This window comes from Balearica regulorum, chromosome 1 (assembly GCF_011004875.1).
Source record: "Balearica regulorum gibbericeps isolate bBalReg1 chromosome 1, bBalReg1.pri, whole genome shotgun sequence".
Taxonomy (NCBI): Eukaryota; Metazoa; Chordata; class Aves; order Gruiformes; family Gruidae; genus Balearica; species Balearica regulorum.
The window spans coordinates 12072210-12087307 of NC_046184.1; the positions used below are offsets into that span (position 1 = coordinate 12072210).

Below are 15098 nucleotides of genomic sequence, written 5' to 3' on the forward strand. Positions count from 1 at the left end.
ATCAGCTTAAGTAGTAGTACCGTAGCCCAGAGAACTCTGAATCTCATTATTTTAGGTTTTTTGTAAATGAGGTTGGGGGTTGGAGGGGGAGTTTGGGAAATGACATCTTCAGATGATGCAAGAACGTTAAATTTCTTAAGTTAAAAATAAAGATACATGTCTTGGAAGAGCAGAACTGAATTCACTTAGCCTGTCTGTATAGCTACAGGCCTATGATCAATTGATTAAATAAACTGCTGTTTCAGACGTCTGGAGTCTGTCAGACACTTGACTGTAGGCATCGCATGCTCAAAGCCATTACTGTACAGGCCAACAATAGCATAACAGTTTAAAACCAAGCATTTCCTTCTGAACTCATTGCATAGATCAGTGCATGACTAATTAATAGAGCAGAATGCAGAACTATGTGGTGCTGATGGGACTAGTTAGAACTCATTTTTTTCCCTTTTATCATTTCACTTTTAATTTAGTGTGCAGTTTTCAATGCACAGAAGGCTGGTTTTGCACGTGCAAAATAGATATTTTAGAAAGCACATCTGGTTTTCTCTAGAAGCTACGAAGCCTGACAGTAAGAGTCATATCCAACAATCATAAGAACTGGGCCTGTTTTGCTCTTTTGTCTCCAGGATTCCACATAATCTCACAAAAAAGGTGGTTTTATTGATGAAGCAGAATGTTGCCCTTTTCTCTGAAGCAGAGGTTAAAAAATAATTAATTTTCTTGCTTGGCACACTTGGTACTTTGGTCTTTGGTAATGACTCTCTTAGTCACCCAAATATATTCTAATTTCAAAGTAAATGCAAACAGAAGGAAATGTAATCACTATGTGAATTAATTATAGACTAAAAGGTAGTTTAATATATATGAAAATCAAGTGTAATCCTGGAGCTAGTTTAATAGTGCAGTAATAGGCATTTTGAAATGGTAAATAGTGGTATAGTATAGTAAGTATGGATTAACATCAAGCTGCATATTAATCTAGAAGTAAAATAACAACAACAAAAACCAAGATCATATTAGAAACTCCATACTTATGTTTTAACATTGTTTAGAGAGCTTATTACTGAAACAATAGATAAGATCTCTGTAATTAAACTAGGCAAAACAGAAGAGGGGGGAAAAGAGATAGGGGCTAATGGATATGAAAACTTCCTGCTGTAGCTGAGCATTTCAGGTTAGTGGAGTCTCCGATTCGCTGTGGCCAAATGGCTACGCAGTGATCTGTGTAGCATCCGCATTCCCTTCTGATTTACATTACTTATTAAAGGGAATATAAAGACTTGCTGCCCTTAGTCAAATAACTAATACATTAGCATCTACATCCCAGAAGCCTTTCTCTGGAATTTTTGTCAGCTACCTTTTTCTTTTGAAACAGAAATGTTTTAAGTTTGGGTGTTTTTTTCCTTGCAATTGCCTTTTGGCCTTTTATTAAAGATTAGAAGTTTGTTCGAGTAGCCTAGGAATAAGTTGTTTGTTTGGTACACAGTGCTGTGTGAGTCCATGTGCTATGGATCAATGTCCCTGCCATTACTGACTGCAGTTTTTAAGGAACGGGCTTGGACCCGAGTCCCTTCTTGCTCAGCACACTGTGCTTTTCAGTATTGCTGGGAACCAAGAAGTGGTGTGCTGAGATGGGTGAATTTTCTAAAGGTATTCAGACTGTTTGTATTTCAAGCTGCAGTCCAGGTTGCTTCTACTTTCTCAAAGGTATATTTCCTATTTGTAAATCACATAAAATATAGACAATTACCTGTACCAAGATTCCTAAACAGCAAAAAATTTCCAAAAGATTTCAGGCTATGACAAGAAATATTGATAAATTATCTACCACTATAGAACTGGAGCTATACACATAATCCAAGAGATGGTATTGAAGAAAATAAGTATGATTTAGGGGATTTTTGGAGGTCTGATAGCTCAGTAAAGAGCAAATGATTCATACTATCACCAAATGACAGTTGTCATAAAAGATTTTTATTTAATACGTATTATTGTTCTAGTAGCTTTATTATGAAGTCCTAGACTAGTATAAATATCACCATGTATTCAGCAAATAAATGATAAAAAATTTCAAAAACACAGAAGTAATCATCTCCACAGATGTTATTGCAGAGATCAGTCAACTTCTCCAAAGCATAACTGAGCTAGAGGGAAAAATCCTTGAATTTATAACAAGAGTCTTGAAAATAACTGGGTACCAATGTCTAAAAAGATGATGAAATTCTGAATAGGAAAGCTAAACTGCTGATAGTACAGCAAAAGTGCCCAGCAGTGCTGAGCATTGTTAATGCTGGAAACAGCCAAGCATAAAAATCACTTTATGTCTGCTGGTTTCTGAAATGAGAAGTGACACACGAATCTACGTTGCAGGAACAAATCTTCAAGATCGACTCCAAGTGTGAATCAGGAAAGGGACGCTGCTCTTTCAACCCCAATGTGAACACAGTGTCTGTTATGATCAGTAAGTAAAGTTACTCCAAGTTGCTGAGTTCTAAACCTGTATGGTCACGCGTGGTGTGGATTGACGGGATGCCTGAAACGAGCTGGGCACAGAATTCAGCCTCCAAGGAGCAGTACCTCGTGTCTGGCTGATGGGCACAAGGGTTGGGTCCATCCGTGTCTCAAGGTTTACATGAACCTGAAGGTGGGTGTACAAATGAAATGCAGAAATAAGTTGTTGAAAGGGGGAGAGAGAAACAGAAAACAAAAAGTTGTCCCTTTTCCAGCTTACACATTTTTTCCCAGGCTTAGTTTCAACTTTACATTACCCTGTCTAGCATTTTATGTTTGAACAGTTTCTGACCTTGTTCATCCTAGACAGCACTTGTGTCTCATTTAATTATTTGTAAAACCTCAGAGTACCCAGGGAAAGAAAGCCTGAAGACTTTAGTTACTTTGAATTTCATTTTTGTTGTCATCTCTGCTGTAGAGCCCACCAGCTATTGCAAGACTCTTCATTCTTCAGTTGGCTTTATACCCAAGCAATTTTACAATTTTCTTCCATTTGAAAGGCCAGGAAGTGATACAACTGACACACCTCAAATATTCTCATGAATTGGTGGCGACTGTACTCAGTGACTGTGAGATATACCCCATGCAAAGAATTACTGCAGTGCCTATTGCACACCTAACTGAAAATTCAAAGGGGGCATACGCTTTGTGCAACCTAAGTCATGAGTAAAAGAATTTTATTTATTTTTCCCAACCAGGAGACACATTATATACTAGGTGTAACCCAACCTTTCACGCTGGCAGCATGTTCACAGACTTCTAGTGCCACAGCCTCAGTTTTTCAACATGTGCCTACTCCTTGCTATATTTTTGGTTGTGAAGGGAACAGCAGTTGCACAGATTTTTCAGGCTTTCTGAGCAACTGAAACTTAGTGCACACACGTACTGCGTATTTCACCCAAGGTTTGCAAGGGAACAATGTGCAGTGTTTCTGCCATTCAGGTTCCACTGAAATCAATGGCAATTACATGTTATGCCAGATATTTCCTCTAAAGTTTGAGTCTCATGGAGCTTAAGGGAAATGTCATATAGTCTATCCTATATGGTCTGTTCAAAATATAAACTTTTTTTTTTTTTTAAATTCCTAATTGTGAATATATTTAGTACAAAGGACAAGTAATTTCATTCACAGAGGTAGCACCTTTAGAAGACACATAAATGCAATGTAAATACCTCTCCAAACCTCGGCTGCACTTCTGTCTTTATCTCCTCAGTGATCTATGGTCAGTGTTTACAGACACTCACTGCGTAAAGAAAATGTTTGTTCAACGTCAGTGATGGATTAATCCACTGCTACTCATTGCTGTTCTGGCATTATTAAGTGAATCAACCAGCATTTAAAAATAAAGTTTTCTTTCCTTGTTCCTTCTGGATTTTATGAAACAGCATTGAAGTACATAGTTTCTGAATTACTGTATATACAGTAAGCTGATTTTTTTTTTCTACAATCAATCTATGGCAGCTTTGTTCATCTTAGAAGACTTTATGTTATCTTCCTTGATCTCTCAGTTATGTGACTGAAGCGACCTTCCCTAGTGTTTGACTAATCTTTTATGACATAATTCATCTACAAAGTTTAAATTATTCCACAAAGGTCACATTATTTTTCAAAAGAGTCCCACAGATTGAGTTTTATACTTTCTGCCTGTTACTACAAAGTCCAGTCACTTAAAAAAAATTAAGCTTGAATGAATTTAACTTCAATATCCATGCCGGAAAAGGGAAAATTTTGTAAATCACAGCTTGAGTTAAAATGCAAGGACTGAGCCCTTGTACTGGACTCTCCTTTGAGCATTCTTCTGCAGGAGAAATTCCTTCCTCTCACTTCAGAAGATGGGAAGTACTGCCAGACTGGGTAACTCTTCCACAACAAAAGAACCATTTTTAAATATAGCTGCAATTTTTTGACAATTTTGGGCATCACCAGCCTAGAATACAGCAGGAAAGCTGATTCACCCTTCACAGAAAAGTGCTGCTGTAAAAACAAAATTGAACTTGGTACAATTTGCCATTGTACAAAGACACTTTTGCATCGAAGCAATGAAAAATGTCCTTTGAAGAAGCTTGGCATAACTAGTGTGCAGGATGCGTGTCTCTCTCCCCACCAAGACTCTGAGATATTTATAAAAGCAGACATACCTCATCAATTCAGTAATTCTCCCCAGTAACAAAAAGAAGTAGTGTCAACTAGTTGTGCTGTGCAGACCAAGTGCTGTGTGGAATTTCAGAATTTAACCAAAAGGAAGTGGAGCTCTCGGATATCAGCTGAAACATGATTAGCAAGCAGACGCTAGGAATGCTTAAGACATAACTAATAGTGTTGATATGTAATAGGATTAAAATTACTATTTTAAAGTGTGTGTGTATGTGTGCATGCATAGGACTATGCATAACATTTAGTGAGAACCATAAGTCTGATCTCCTTTGGCCAATTTATATCATAAGAATAAAGCTCTGATGGATTGAGGCAATGAGGCAAATAAATATACAAAATCAGTTATAAATCAGTATAGATCTAACATCATTCTGTCAATACATGCTCAGGAAGTAAATGCTTCACAAACGTGCAGCGAACGCCTTGTTTAAATCCCCTGTTTATGAATCTTGTCATCACTGGGAGAGACGAGAGCACAAGAGTGGCTGCTGGCTGCTCTGCAGGGGTTCAGTTCAGGCTCTAGCCAGCAGCAGAAAAACAAAATCTCCAGAGTTTTAATTCTCTCATGAGCCAATAGTCTTCCATATTGATGCCCACATACGCACACACACAGCATAAAAATAGCCTCAAGCACTTCTGAACCAGTGACTCTTGCCAGCTTGACCACACTCTCTGGGTAGTCCAGGAATTCAGACAAAAACATCAATCAGAGGACCCAGCTGTACTGGAATGTATTCAGCCGCCACTCCCACTCTGAGAGTTAGAGTTTATTTTAGCTACTGTTTTCTACTCTGGGGTTTCATTGTCATTAGTCAGTGGAAATTGCTTGGTTATTCACGGAGTAGAAAATGATAGTATATGTAATTAGAATTGTAATTATATATACGTATATTTGTGCACACACACAGACTCACACAAACACAGATATACGTCCTGACTGATGGACTGAGTTTTCAGCCCTGCACAGGGAGCGGAAGGTTGTAGTTGCATTAATGTAAGAGTTGCGTTCAAGCATACTGACCCTATACTTAGAATCAAGTACATAAAAGGGGACAATTGCTGCTCCGTATTACTCTGCATAAAGTTCAATAATATGATTGTCTGGCCTCTGCAATACTGAAGTCAGCTTGAGGATGCCTGGGGCAGCCCTGACAATAGTGTTGGTAAAAACTGGCACCGATCCATTCACTGCAACAGATGTTGTGCCAGTTTACACCAGCAATAAATTCAGCCCAGTCATTTTGTCTACTATCGTAACAAAAACAAGCTTTTTGAAGTATGTACTTAAAAAATTGAACGTGATTCTTTTTGATAACTCTAGCCTGATTTTCCAGTGATCCTCAGCAGTGAAAGTTGAGCATCTAAACTTCATATCAAAGAATGGTTCACCACTTAGGCAGTTCTGCTGTTGCATGTAATTATGCAGTTCCCTAAAGTCTTTAAGAAAAATCTGATGATTCGCATGCATTCTAGATTGTATCTTTGTAAATCAGAGGGAAACCCCATTCCCATGACCCAATATTTAGCTGTATAAACTCCTGTGTAAATAAAGAGCTGACGAGTTTAAAATAAAAATAGATCAGTAAATACAAATTTCCCAGAAGCCATAACAACGCATTTGCTTTTTCCCCTCCATTTCAATTCTTTGCAGATGAAGAGCTTTTTTCAGGAATGTATATTGATTTCATGGGGACGGATGCGGCCATTTTTCGGAGTCTGACCAGGAGGAATGCAGTGCGAACCGACCAGCACAACTCCAAGTGGCTGAGTGGTGAGATGCCTTTGTTTTACCAGAGCTTTTAATGGGTTTCACAGAGATTCTGCTTTGGTTTGGTTTGGTTTGGTTTTTTAGGAAAAAAAAAAAAAGCTTGTCTTTTAAAGAGCTTTTCTCTGAATTTAATTCATGAAGTTGAACCATGAAGAAATGTGTGTAAATACATATTGTAGACAATGCACAGATATGAAGAGTTCAACGCATGAGCCGACCTCTTAGGCCACCCCACCTGATGGCCTTTGTTGCATTAAGGCTGAACCAAACTGCTCCAGGGAAAGTGTATGAAAACCTTTCAAATGGCAAGTGGTCAGGCAATCTGACTTCTCGGGAAGTGCCTTCTCCACCTCTAGTGCGTCAGACATCGCCGTAGAGTGCATGATTCCAAGTTTTTTTCTAATGAATTACCAACTTCACTTAATTCAGGCTGATCCGCCTCTGTACAGAAGATTCACCACCACCTCCATACAGAAGATTCACCACCACTTGCATTCAAAATGTGTGCAGAAGAGAGTCCTATTGTCAGAGAAGTCAATGACAATTATTGCCATTTATTTCAGTGGTAAGAAATTGATTATCAAAACACAGTAGGAAAACTAATTTCTGAGTGCCTTAACTCTTGCCTTCACTGAAACAAATGTGAAAATTCTCCCTGACTTTACTGATAAGAAGACTCCTTCTAATTAATCTATTTTGAATTGAAATGGTGGTCAACCCTCTGAGCAGAGATAGATGTCAAAGGTTATAGAGCAAATAACATAGCAGTTCCAATTTAAAAAAGCCTTCAGGTCTGTTGAAGTAAAGTTACGGTGCTTTTGTCTTGACTGTTTGTATGATGACTCTTGTTACTCCTGTGTGGCTGGGACTACAGTGGAATCACGGGATTGCAATCGGAATAAATTCAGTCCACTATGGGAAACTATGTCTGCTTTCTACATTTTTCTTTTGTTTGGTATACATTCTTACATGTATCTGCACATCCTGAAGTATGCACTCTAAAGTGAATTAGGGAAAGAGAACCATTAAAATGCCTAATTTCTGGAAAATCTACCTGTTACATATGCTCAGAACAGTTACCTGACAAGCACAATTTATTTCCATGTTCTTTTAGCGCCAGTCATGACACACGTTATATTAATTGAGAATGGGCTCTTGTGAATAGAAAAATGCTGCAGTCTAAAGTGAGTTTTCTGTCAGAGATCCAACCTTCATATCGGATTGTTTCAAGATTTGTACTGGATTTCAACTGATCAAGCAATCTTGCCTGATGATTGAAAAGATATACCCATCATGCAGGAAGAGGGTCCGCTTCTTCCTTCAGACGAAGGAGAAAGTCTTCTGAGGACCCCTCCACTGTCCCTTATGTATTTTCTGTTAAGGATATAAGTTATTTTGCTTTCTCTCTAGTGCTCCTTTGCAGTGTTTTGCACGTACGCTTGGTTATGTTTATCAGCCTCTGATATGAACTCAAAAGCTGTTCAAGCATTTGCATATCCCGCTTTCTTTTTCCATGTTCCATGAGTTATTTTCCTCTCTTATTTATGTACCTTTTTTGTTCTTTTCCTAATGAGGCTTTCAACAGCTTACTTTTATGTTTTGCCTCAATGAGTCTTTCCTTAAGTGCCTCTGATAACACACTGATTCTTCCCTCTTCTTCCTCCAAGTGTTTGAATCTCTGCAGTAATCTAATACTACTGCTTCTGCATTTTAATCACTTTTCTAAAAATCTGCTGTGGGATAAAATATGAGGATTCAGAAACTTAAGGCTGCCAGCAAGAAGCCATTTACCTGGTGATATCTGGTATATACAGACATGAGGCTAGACCATATAGCTTAACCTGCCACAGCAGTACCTCTGTATGCATTATATAGCATTTCCTTGAAGCAGTCAGGAACCGTCAAGTCATTAATTGCTTATACTGATACATCTTTTGGTTTCATCTTTTTGTTATACTGTTTCATTTCAGAGCCTATTTTTGTGGATGCTCATGTTATCCCTGATGGCACTGACCCCAACGATGCCAAAATCTACTTCTTCTTCAAAGAGAGACTCACAGACAACAGCGGCAGCACAAAGCAAGTTCATTCCATGATCGCAAGAATATGCCCAGTAAGAACTATTTTGTTTGCCAGGTTGTTGGGTCAAGCTGCTAGTGTGACATGATAAGCTAAAGGACTAAATGATTGAAAAGCCTTTGATTTATATTCAAAACAGATTTCCCATTTCAGCATCTACATTCATAATAAAGAAGAGCTGTTACTGAACACACAGTTAGGGTCTGAACATGTTATGTGTATCTGGCTATACCTATAATGATATGGAAATGTAGAGATTCAGGGATTTGTGTATTTATCCGAGTCAGAAGAGTTACCAGTGTTGAATTTCCAAACTTGCTCTTCTTTGCACAAATGAGGTACATTCTTTGCTTAGAAAAACTGATGTATAAGACAGTGAAGTCTTTCACACACACACACGCGCGCACGCGCGCGCAAACACACTCAAAATCTTTGAAACACATTGGAACTATCAGAACCAAGCTTTTAAATGGGTTGATTTAACTTTCAAATATTGTTTTAATTTTTACAGTATCTGTCCTTTCTGAATTTTTGCATTGATGTATGTGTGAGCCTAACTTTAAAAATGAGCACAGGAAAATTAAATTCAGGCTATTCCTGTGCAGTAATTAATTTACGATCACAGTGCTCCTCATTGTCTCTATTTCCTTTTTCCTACCTGTAATCAACTGTAGATGAAAAATGATTGAAGCAGCTATTAATGTCTCTGGGGAAATGGATTTTTGTTAGTGAGAGAAAAATTATAAATGCGTAATAACTGCTAACCTTTTCATTCTTTCTTCTGGAAAGGCTCAGGAAGCTAATTGTGAGCGTTTGTGTATTCCCTGTCTTTAATCTAAGTCTTCTTTAGAATTTGGTGCTTTGCAATGTTGTTGTGCATGAGTGTGAGGGCGTGTTTGGGACTGTGTTAAACTCCTTCTCTGGCTATAGGATGAGGCATGTGATCTCTTTTATAATCTCCATTTTCTATATTTTTCTGAAGGTGCCCAAAGGCCTTTTTGGGTATTTTGCAAGACGACATTTCACACAATTATAGCTGTGTTTGTTATTGTTACTGTTATAATGAAGCCCAGATGATTTCTGAAAGGCCTCAGCCTGTTCAGACTTACACTGAATTCAGTGGCAGAATCCCAAAGCTAATGAAAATAAATCTGAGCTAGTCATATTGGTATATTTGTATGCCATCATATTCATACATCAACACCTTTGAGACTGGCCAAATATATTAATACAATGGTGCCAAGAAAGACCCCCCCCAAAAGACTCCTTGTGAGTCACCCAAAAAGTCAGATTACCAGGTCCAGGAGAACCAGTGAAACATGCACAGCATTTCATTGAAGTCACATTTTCCTAGTTTCTACATTTCCTTTTTCCCTTTCCTTGGGTGACATCGTGCTATGCAGTTTGGAAGATGCTGCTCTTAGATAAAGTGTTCACCAGCAGAGCGAGCCAAGAGCTATCACCTCTGTGCTGCACCAGCTGGTTTAGCAGTTCCAGTTTCCACCTTGCACTGGAGAGAGATGGAAAGATCCTTGAGTGAGTTGTGATCAAGCCAGCCCTGGAACAAACTAGCAGGACTTGCAATGGTGCAAAACTAGCTTGACCCATGCTAGCCATCATTTCTGAATGTAGTTCAGAGCATCAGCCTCATGGGCTAGCTCGGCTTATTAAGTCATCGCTCTGTAGGACTATTAGACCTTTTGGAGGTAGCATGGACTTCTCCATGTGTCAGTGAGTGACAGAGACCTCTACAGTCCTTTCCAATCATACCCACACACACTGCTGCTGCACAAGTTCTACGGCACAACCCTCCCATGCCTGCTAGCCCAGCACAGAGACTCTGCTCAGAAAACAAGTTCCTGTTTTTCCTGTATCTGGAGTGTTTAGATGAGGAGATTTGGTTTAGGCTTATCTGTTTTGTATATTGAATTTACCAGCATAATTGTCTAGGTGATGAGTCAAATTAACCTGAGGAAAATGTGGGAAAGCCCAGTAAAATGTTAACTGTGTTGTATTTTTTTCTGAAAATAATATTCCTTTTCAGAATGACACGGGTGGTCAGCGTAGTCTCGTGAACAAGTGGACAACGTTCTTGAAAGCAAGACTTGTGTGCTCAGTAATGGATGAAGATGGAACAGAAACGTACTTTGATGAGTTAGGTATGGCAAGAAAAATCCCTTAAGTTTTATCTAAATCCTGCACCCTGTGCATATTTAATTATTGGTGTTCATTCAGCTTCTTAATCAAGTTGTTGACAGTGGAATCTTGGCCCTGCAGAAATTCATGACAAAATTCCCTTTGCAGTTTTATGACAGGAAATGAAAAAACTCTTCATAAATCTCTCTGAGTAATTATCATTATCTTTGAAATAAAGGTAATTAATCTTGACTATGTAAAGGAATCATATATGTAAAGAATTAACAGTTGTGATGAAATATGTAACTGAAGTCTATTGTTGTTTTGCTCCTAGTTAGGATTATGAAAGAGGTTTTTATAACATACATCTCTGAAGCTGTGTAACATACAGCTTTTTTGTAATACAGTTTTTCTTTTTTGATCACTGGGTAGAGGCCTCAATCTGATCAAGATAATACCAATAAATCCTGTTACTGGCACCAGCAATAATACTATGAATAAATATAATTTCTCAGGATCCATTCAGGCACTTAGATTTTCAGTTCAACATATGAAACACTGCAAATACTCAGTGAATAATCTATACAGCAGTCACAGAGGTTTCCTTTCAATAAGAAATTAATAGATGAATATCTTGATAGTTAAGTGCCAAACAGCATTATCAGAAAGTTTCAAATTCTATATTATCAACAGCTGTGATGTACAAAGTCATAGCACTAAATTCAGGAATTGGAAGATTTGGTATGTGTATTAGTAGAGATATAAATACGAATAATATAAATAGCTAATGAGCCCCACACTGAGGCTGCATCTGATCCTGACCTCTCCATTGTGGTCTGTCATTATTCCTGATTCTTATCATAACAAATGGGGTTTGGAGCCTTTTTGACTTTATATCTTTACAAATATTTGGTGTACTTTCTTTGGTTCTAGGTTTCGATGGAACCTGATAGGCCTAGGAGCAGATCCTAACTTGCTGTAACTTAGAATATGCAAGGTGCTTGGAGGACTGGCTTTCAGAAGTTCCCGGTGCCTCCCAGCACTGCCACAGCAACTAATCTTTCCAGGCTGTCATTTACCAGCCTGCTCCTCCTCAACAAAGCAGTAGGATAACTGCTTTTAGTTTTCTGTATGACAAAAAGGAGGACCATACAGAATAGGAGACAACATTGTCATCCTGGGCTCCCAGCACAATCCCATAGCAGAGAGTGACAATACAACCGCAGCTGGAAATTCATGTATAATGCAGAAGAGTGTAACACTGCCAGTCCTGCATGGTGAAGTCTTTTGCTTTTGACATATTTAACGGAATGTTCAAAAATTTCAGAGAGTTAATGAAGGAGCCCCATAAATTAATGGAAAGCTAAAGAACGTATTTTATGATAAAAAGCTCAAACAGTTCAGTCTTCTTATGTGTTGTAGTGCAGTCAATAAATCCCCACACAACAGAAGCTGGGAGGTTTTATCTCTCAGTGTCTTCACTGCAAAACTGTGTGTCATTCCTATCATGTTGAAAATGAGCTAGTGAGGGCACCTGGAGTGTGTACTGGACCATAAAACACCTAATTGTCCTGCTTTGGATTACATCCATCTATGGGAACTCTTTGACCTACTGCAGCTTAAATGTTTGCCTACTGTTAAACGACCTGCTGAGAGAAATGTGCGACATGGATCCTGAACATATTTGAAAATCTTTGCTTTCTCTCTTCATAAGGCTAGATGGTGCGGAGTTAATTTCCAGAACTGTTTCAGAATGTCCAAATGCTAGATTTATGCATATGGTCCATTCATACAATAAGCCTGCTTCTTCCCATTCAAGTCTGAGACAAAACTACTGTTGACTTCAGCAGGAATAAAGTCATAAATTAAACTGGAAAATAAAGTGGGTTATTAGTATTCAAAATGATTTTTCTTTTTCCTTTTCTTTCTTACAGAGGATGTGTTTCTTTTAGAGACAGATAACCCCAGAACAACGCTTGTGTATGGAATTTTTACAACATCAAGGTAAACGGGGAGATTTAAAAAAAAATTACCTTTCTGAACTGCCCAGTTTTCTATATGAAAAGTGAAAGCGATGGTTTGTGATCAAGGCCGTCCTGTGCAATTCTGTATGTCTGCTGTGGCAATTGTTTGCGTGCAGGATTAGCAGTCTCAGTATCATTCCTGTCGGTATCCGTGTCAGAGCTATGCTGCTTGGAGCAAACTCCTCCCTGACATGCTGTCTGCTGGCACTGGGAAAACATTTCCGTGGAGGACCACTTGTTACTGCTCGGCAGTGGAAAGCTAAATGACTTCAACGCAGTGAACTCATGTGGCATCTGAGAGCATTTAACACCTCCTGAAGGACATCCAGCACCCTGAAAGATCAAACCAGGAATTCTTACATGAATTCATACAAATCATTTCCAGTCTCTCAGCTGGCAGATGATCGCACAGATGGCAAATAACCCATGTCGGCTTCAGTTGGCTACGAAAAGACAAGCTTACGTGGTATTCGATCGCCTCCTTGCAGTCTTAAGCTCTCTGTTACCAGTCAGTAGTATTCACTTACTGTGCAGTTTGGAAGGCACTCAGTGAGCTCCCAAGGGCAGTGCAAGTACTACGTATGGCTTACTATGCCGAAACTCTCCACAAAGACAGAGCGACAGGTGGACCAACAGGTTCTGCCATCTCTACCTTTATTCTTTTTCACTTTTCTCTTGCCCTCACCACATAGTGCTAGTATACAGAATAGCAATACTTACTGCTTACTGATTTCTGGTACATTATCCTGTATTATTTATCTGTTATTACTTAACTTAAAAGAGTTTTTTCCTTATTTTTTTATTTCATTTGATCAATTTGCAGTTTATTTGCAATTATTTGATCAAATTAGCAAATTTGCAATTATTTGATCAAATTAGCAAATTATTTAACTTACTACTACCAATTCCTTTAGTGGCAATCTCTAGTAAAAAATTCGTTGCACAAAAAGTGTTTTTTCCCGATACACTTTTTTCTTTTTTCATGTGGATCCAGGGATCTGCTTTCTCAAATGTGTGAACCAGCCAGGAAAATATGATTTTATGATATTTAATCGGGAAAAAAGAATTCTCTAACTTGTAAACATTTGGTGCTGTCTACATTTTATGATTCCTACTGCACAAAAAGAGAAAATGCTGAGGTTACATTAGCAGTAAACCCACACTTATGATTAGGTTGTGGATGCAACATGCCTGAACTGGAAATACTTTTACCTAATTCTCCTGGTATTCCTGAAGTGGAAATGAGGTTTGAATCACAGGACCATATAAGGTGACAACAAAGAGAAAACTTCACTTTTTCCTGGCTTTCAAGCTGTTTTCTCTCTCTGTTCAAATTTTTACACTCATCTATTCCTATTATCATGAACCGTATGGTGTATGCTTGCTTTCTCTTTGTTTGACTGTAGATTGGTTGCGTTACCGATCATAATGATTTTTACTCCTTAGCAATTCCTTTATCTTATCTTCACCGCTTTAGATTTCCAACTCATAACAGTAGCAAGAGAGAAATATCCTAACAAATAATAACTATTAGTACTTTTATCTAAATCACTCAGAAGGAAACCAAGTAATATTGAAGCAAATTATTTTGGTGGCATAATCTGCTGTAAATCTAACATAAAACATCTTGAAAGATTAAATACACTTCTTAAAACCTATTACTACCTACTCAAATTTCCAAAATACTGTAATCCAACTAAAAGGTTTCTCTTGCTAATCCATATATAGCTGAGAGCAATGTGGATTGCACTTTCCTTGTTTAGACACTATTTGCAATGTTTTCAGTTTTTTTCTGGAGTGTTTTTTTTTTTTTTTTTTCCAATTGAAAACAGAGGGTTACTTGGATTATCTTCATCCTACAATTAACGTCAGGCAGATTTCAAACTGTCTGGTGTTTCCACTTTGTTAAGATAAATTTCCCAAACCTTATATGCACTGAGAGAAAAAAAAAAAAAAAAGAGTTAATTCACTCCAGTCAGGCTCTAGCATCACTCTGGAAATTATTCCCCTAGTGCCCTCCATCATCACAGGGTGATGGAGGCCATTCAGGGTTTGTGCTGGCTGAGGAGACATCTGAGACCATTGCTGAACCCAGCGCAGTGGAAAAACATGCCTTTCTCATAGGTTACCCCTCCGGTTCTCCTCAGGAAGCATCCAACTTCAAATTTTTTGAAGGGGTCTTTGTAAGACCAGTTTTAAGGGTGGATTTGAGGACTGTATAGGAGTAATTCCTTTACAGCCATGACCTGTCCCCATTTTGCTTAGAAAAGCTGACAACTGACTGTAATAATCTAACCAATTGTAATTGTGGGGATGTTTTGATTAATATTTTAGCCGTGTGTTTTAGGAGAGTCATGGAGGTCTTCCGGTTAATCTGCTGGTAGGGCGTTCTGAACACTTGTGCTGAGCTTGGCAGTACAAAGTT

The 15098-nt window shown here is 38.3% G+C and overlaps 1 protein-coding gene and 1 long non-coding RNA gene across 2 annotated transcripts in view; both read left to right on the top strand.

Annotated features, from left to right (window-relative positions):
• LOC142604867 (uncharacterized) overlaps positions 1-15098 on the top strand; it is a 293244-nt gene that overhangs the window by 98966 nt on the left and 179180 nt on the right. The gene's annotated exons all lie outside the window — the stretch shown is intronic.
• Positions 1-15098, top strand: part of SEMA3C (semaphorin 3C) — a 127916-nt gene that overhangs the window by 82060 nt on the left and 30758 nt on the right. Inside the window, exons 6-10 of the mRNA XM_075773646.1 lie at positions 2371-2461; positions 6318-6437; positions 8405-8547; positions 10558-10672; positions 12584-12653. Coding sequence (XP_075629761.1) covers positions 2371-2461; positions 6318-6437; positions 8405-8547; positions 10558-10672; positions 12584-12653 — 539 coding nt within the window. The remainder of the gene's footprint in view (positions 1-2370; positions 2462-6317; positions 6438-8404; positions 8548-10557; positions 10673-12583; positions 12654-15098) is intronic.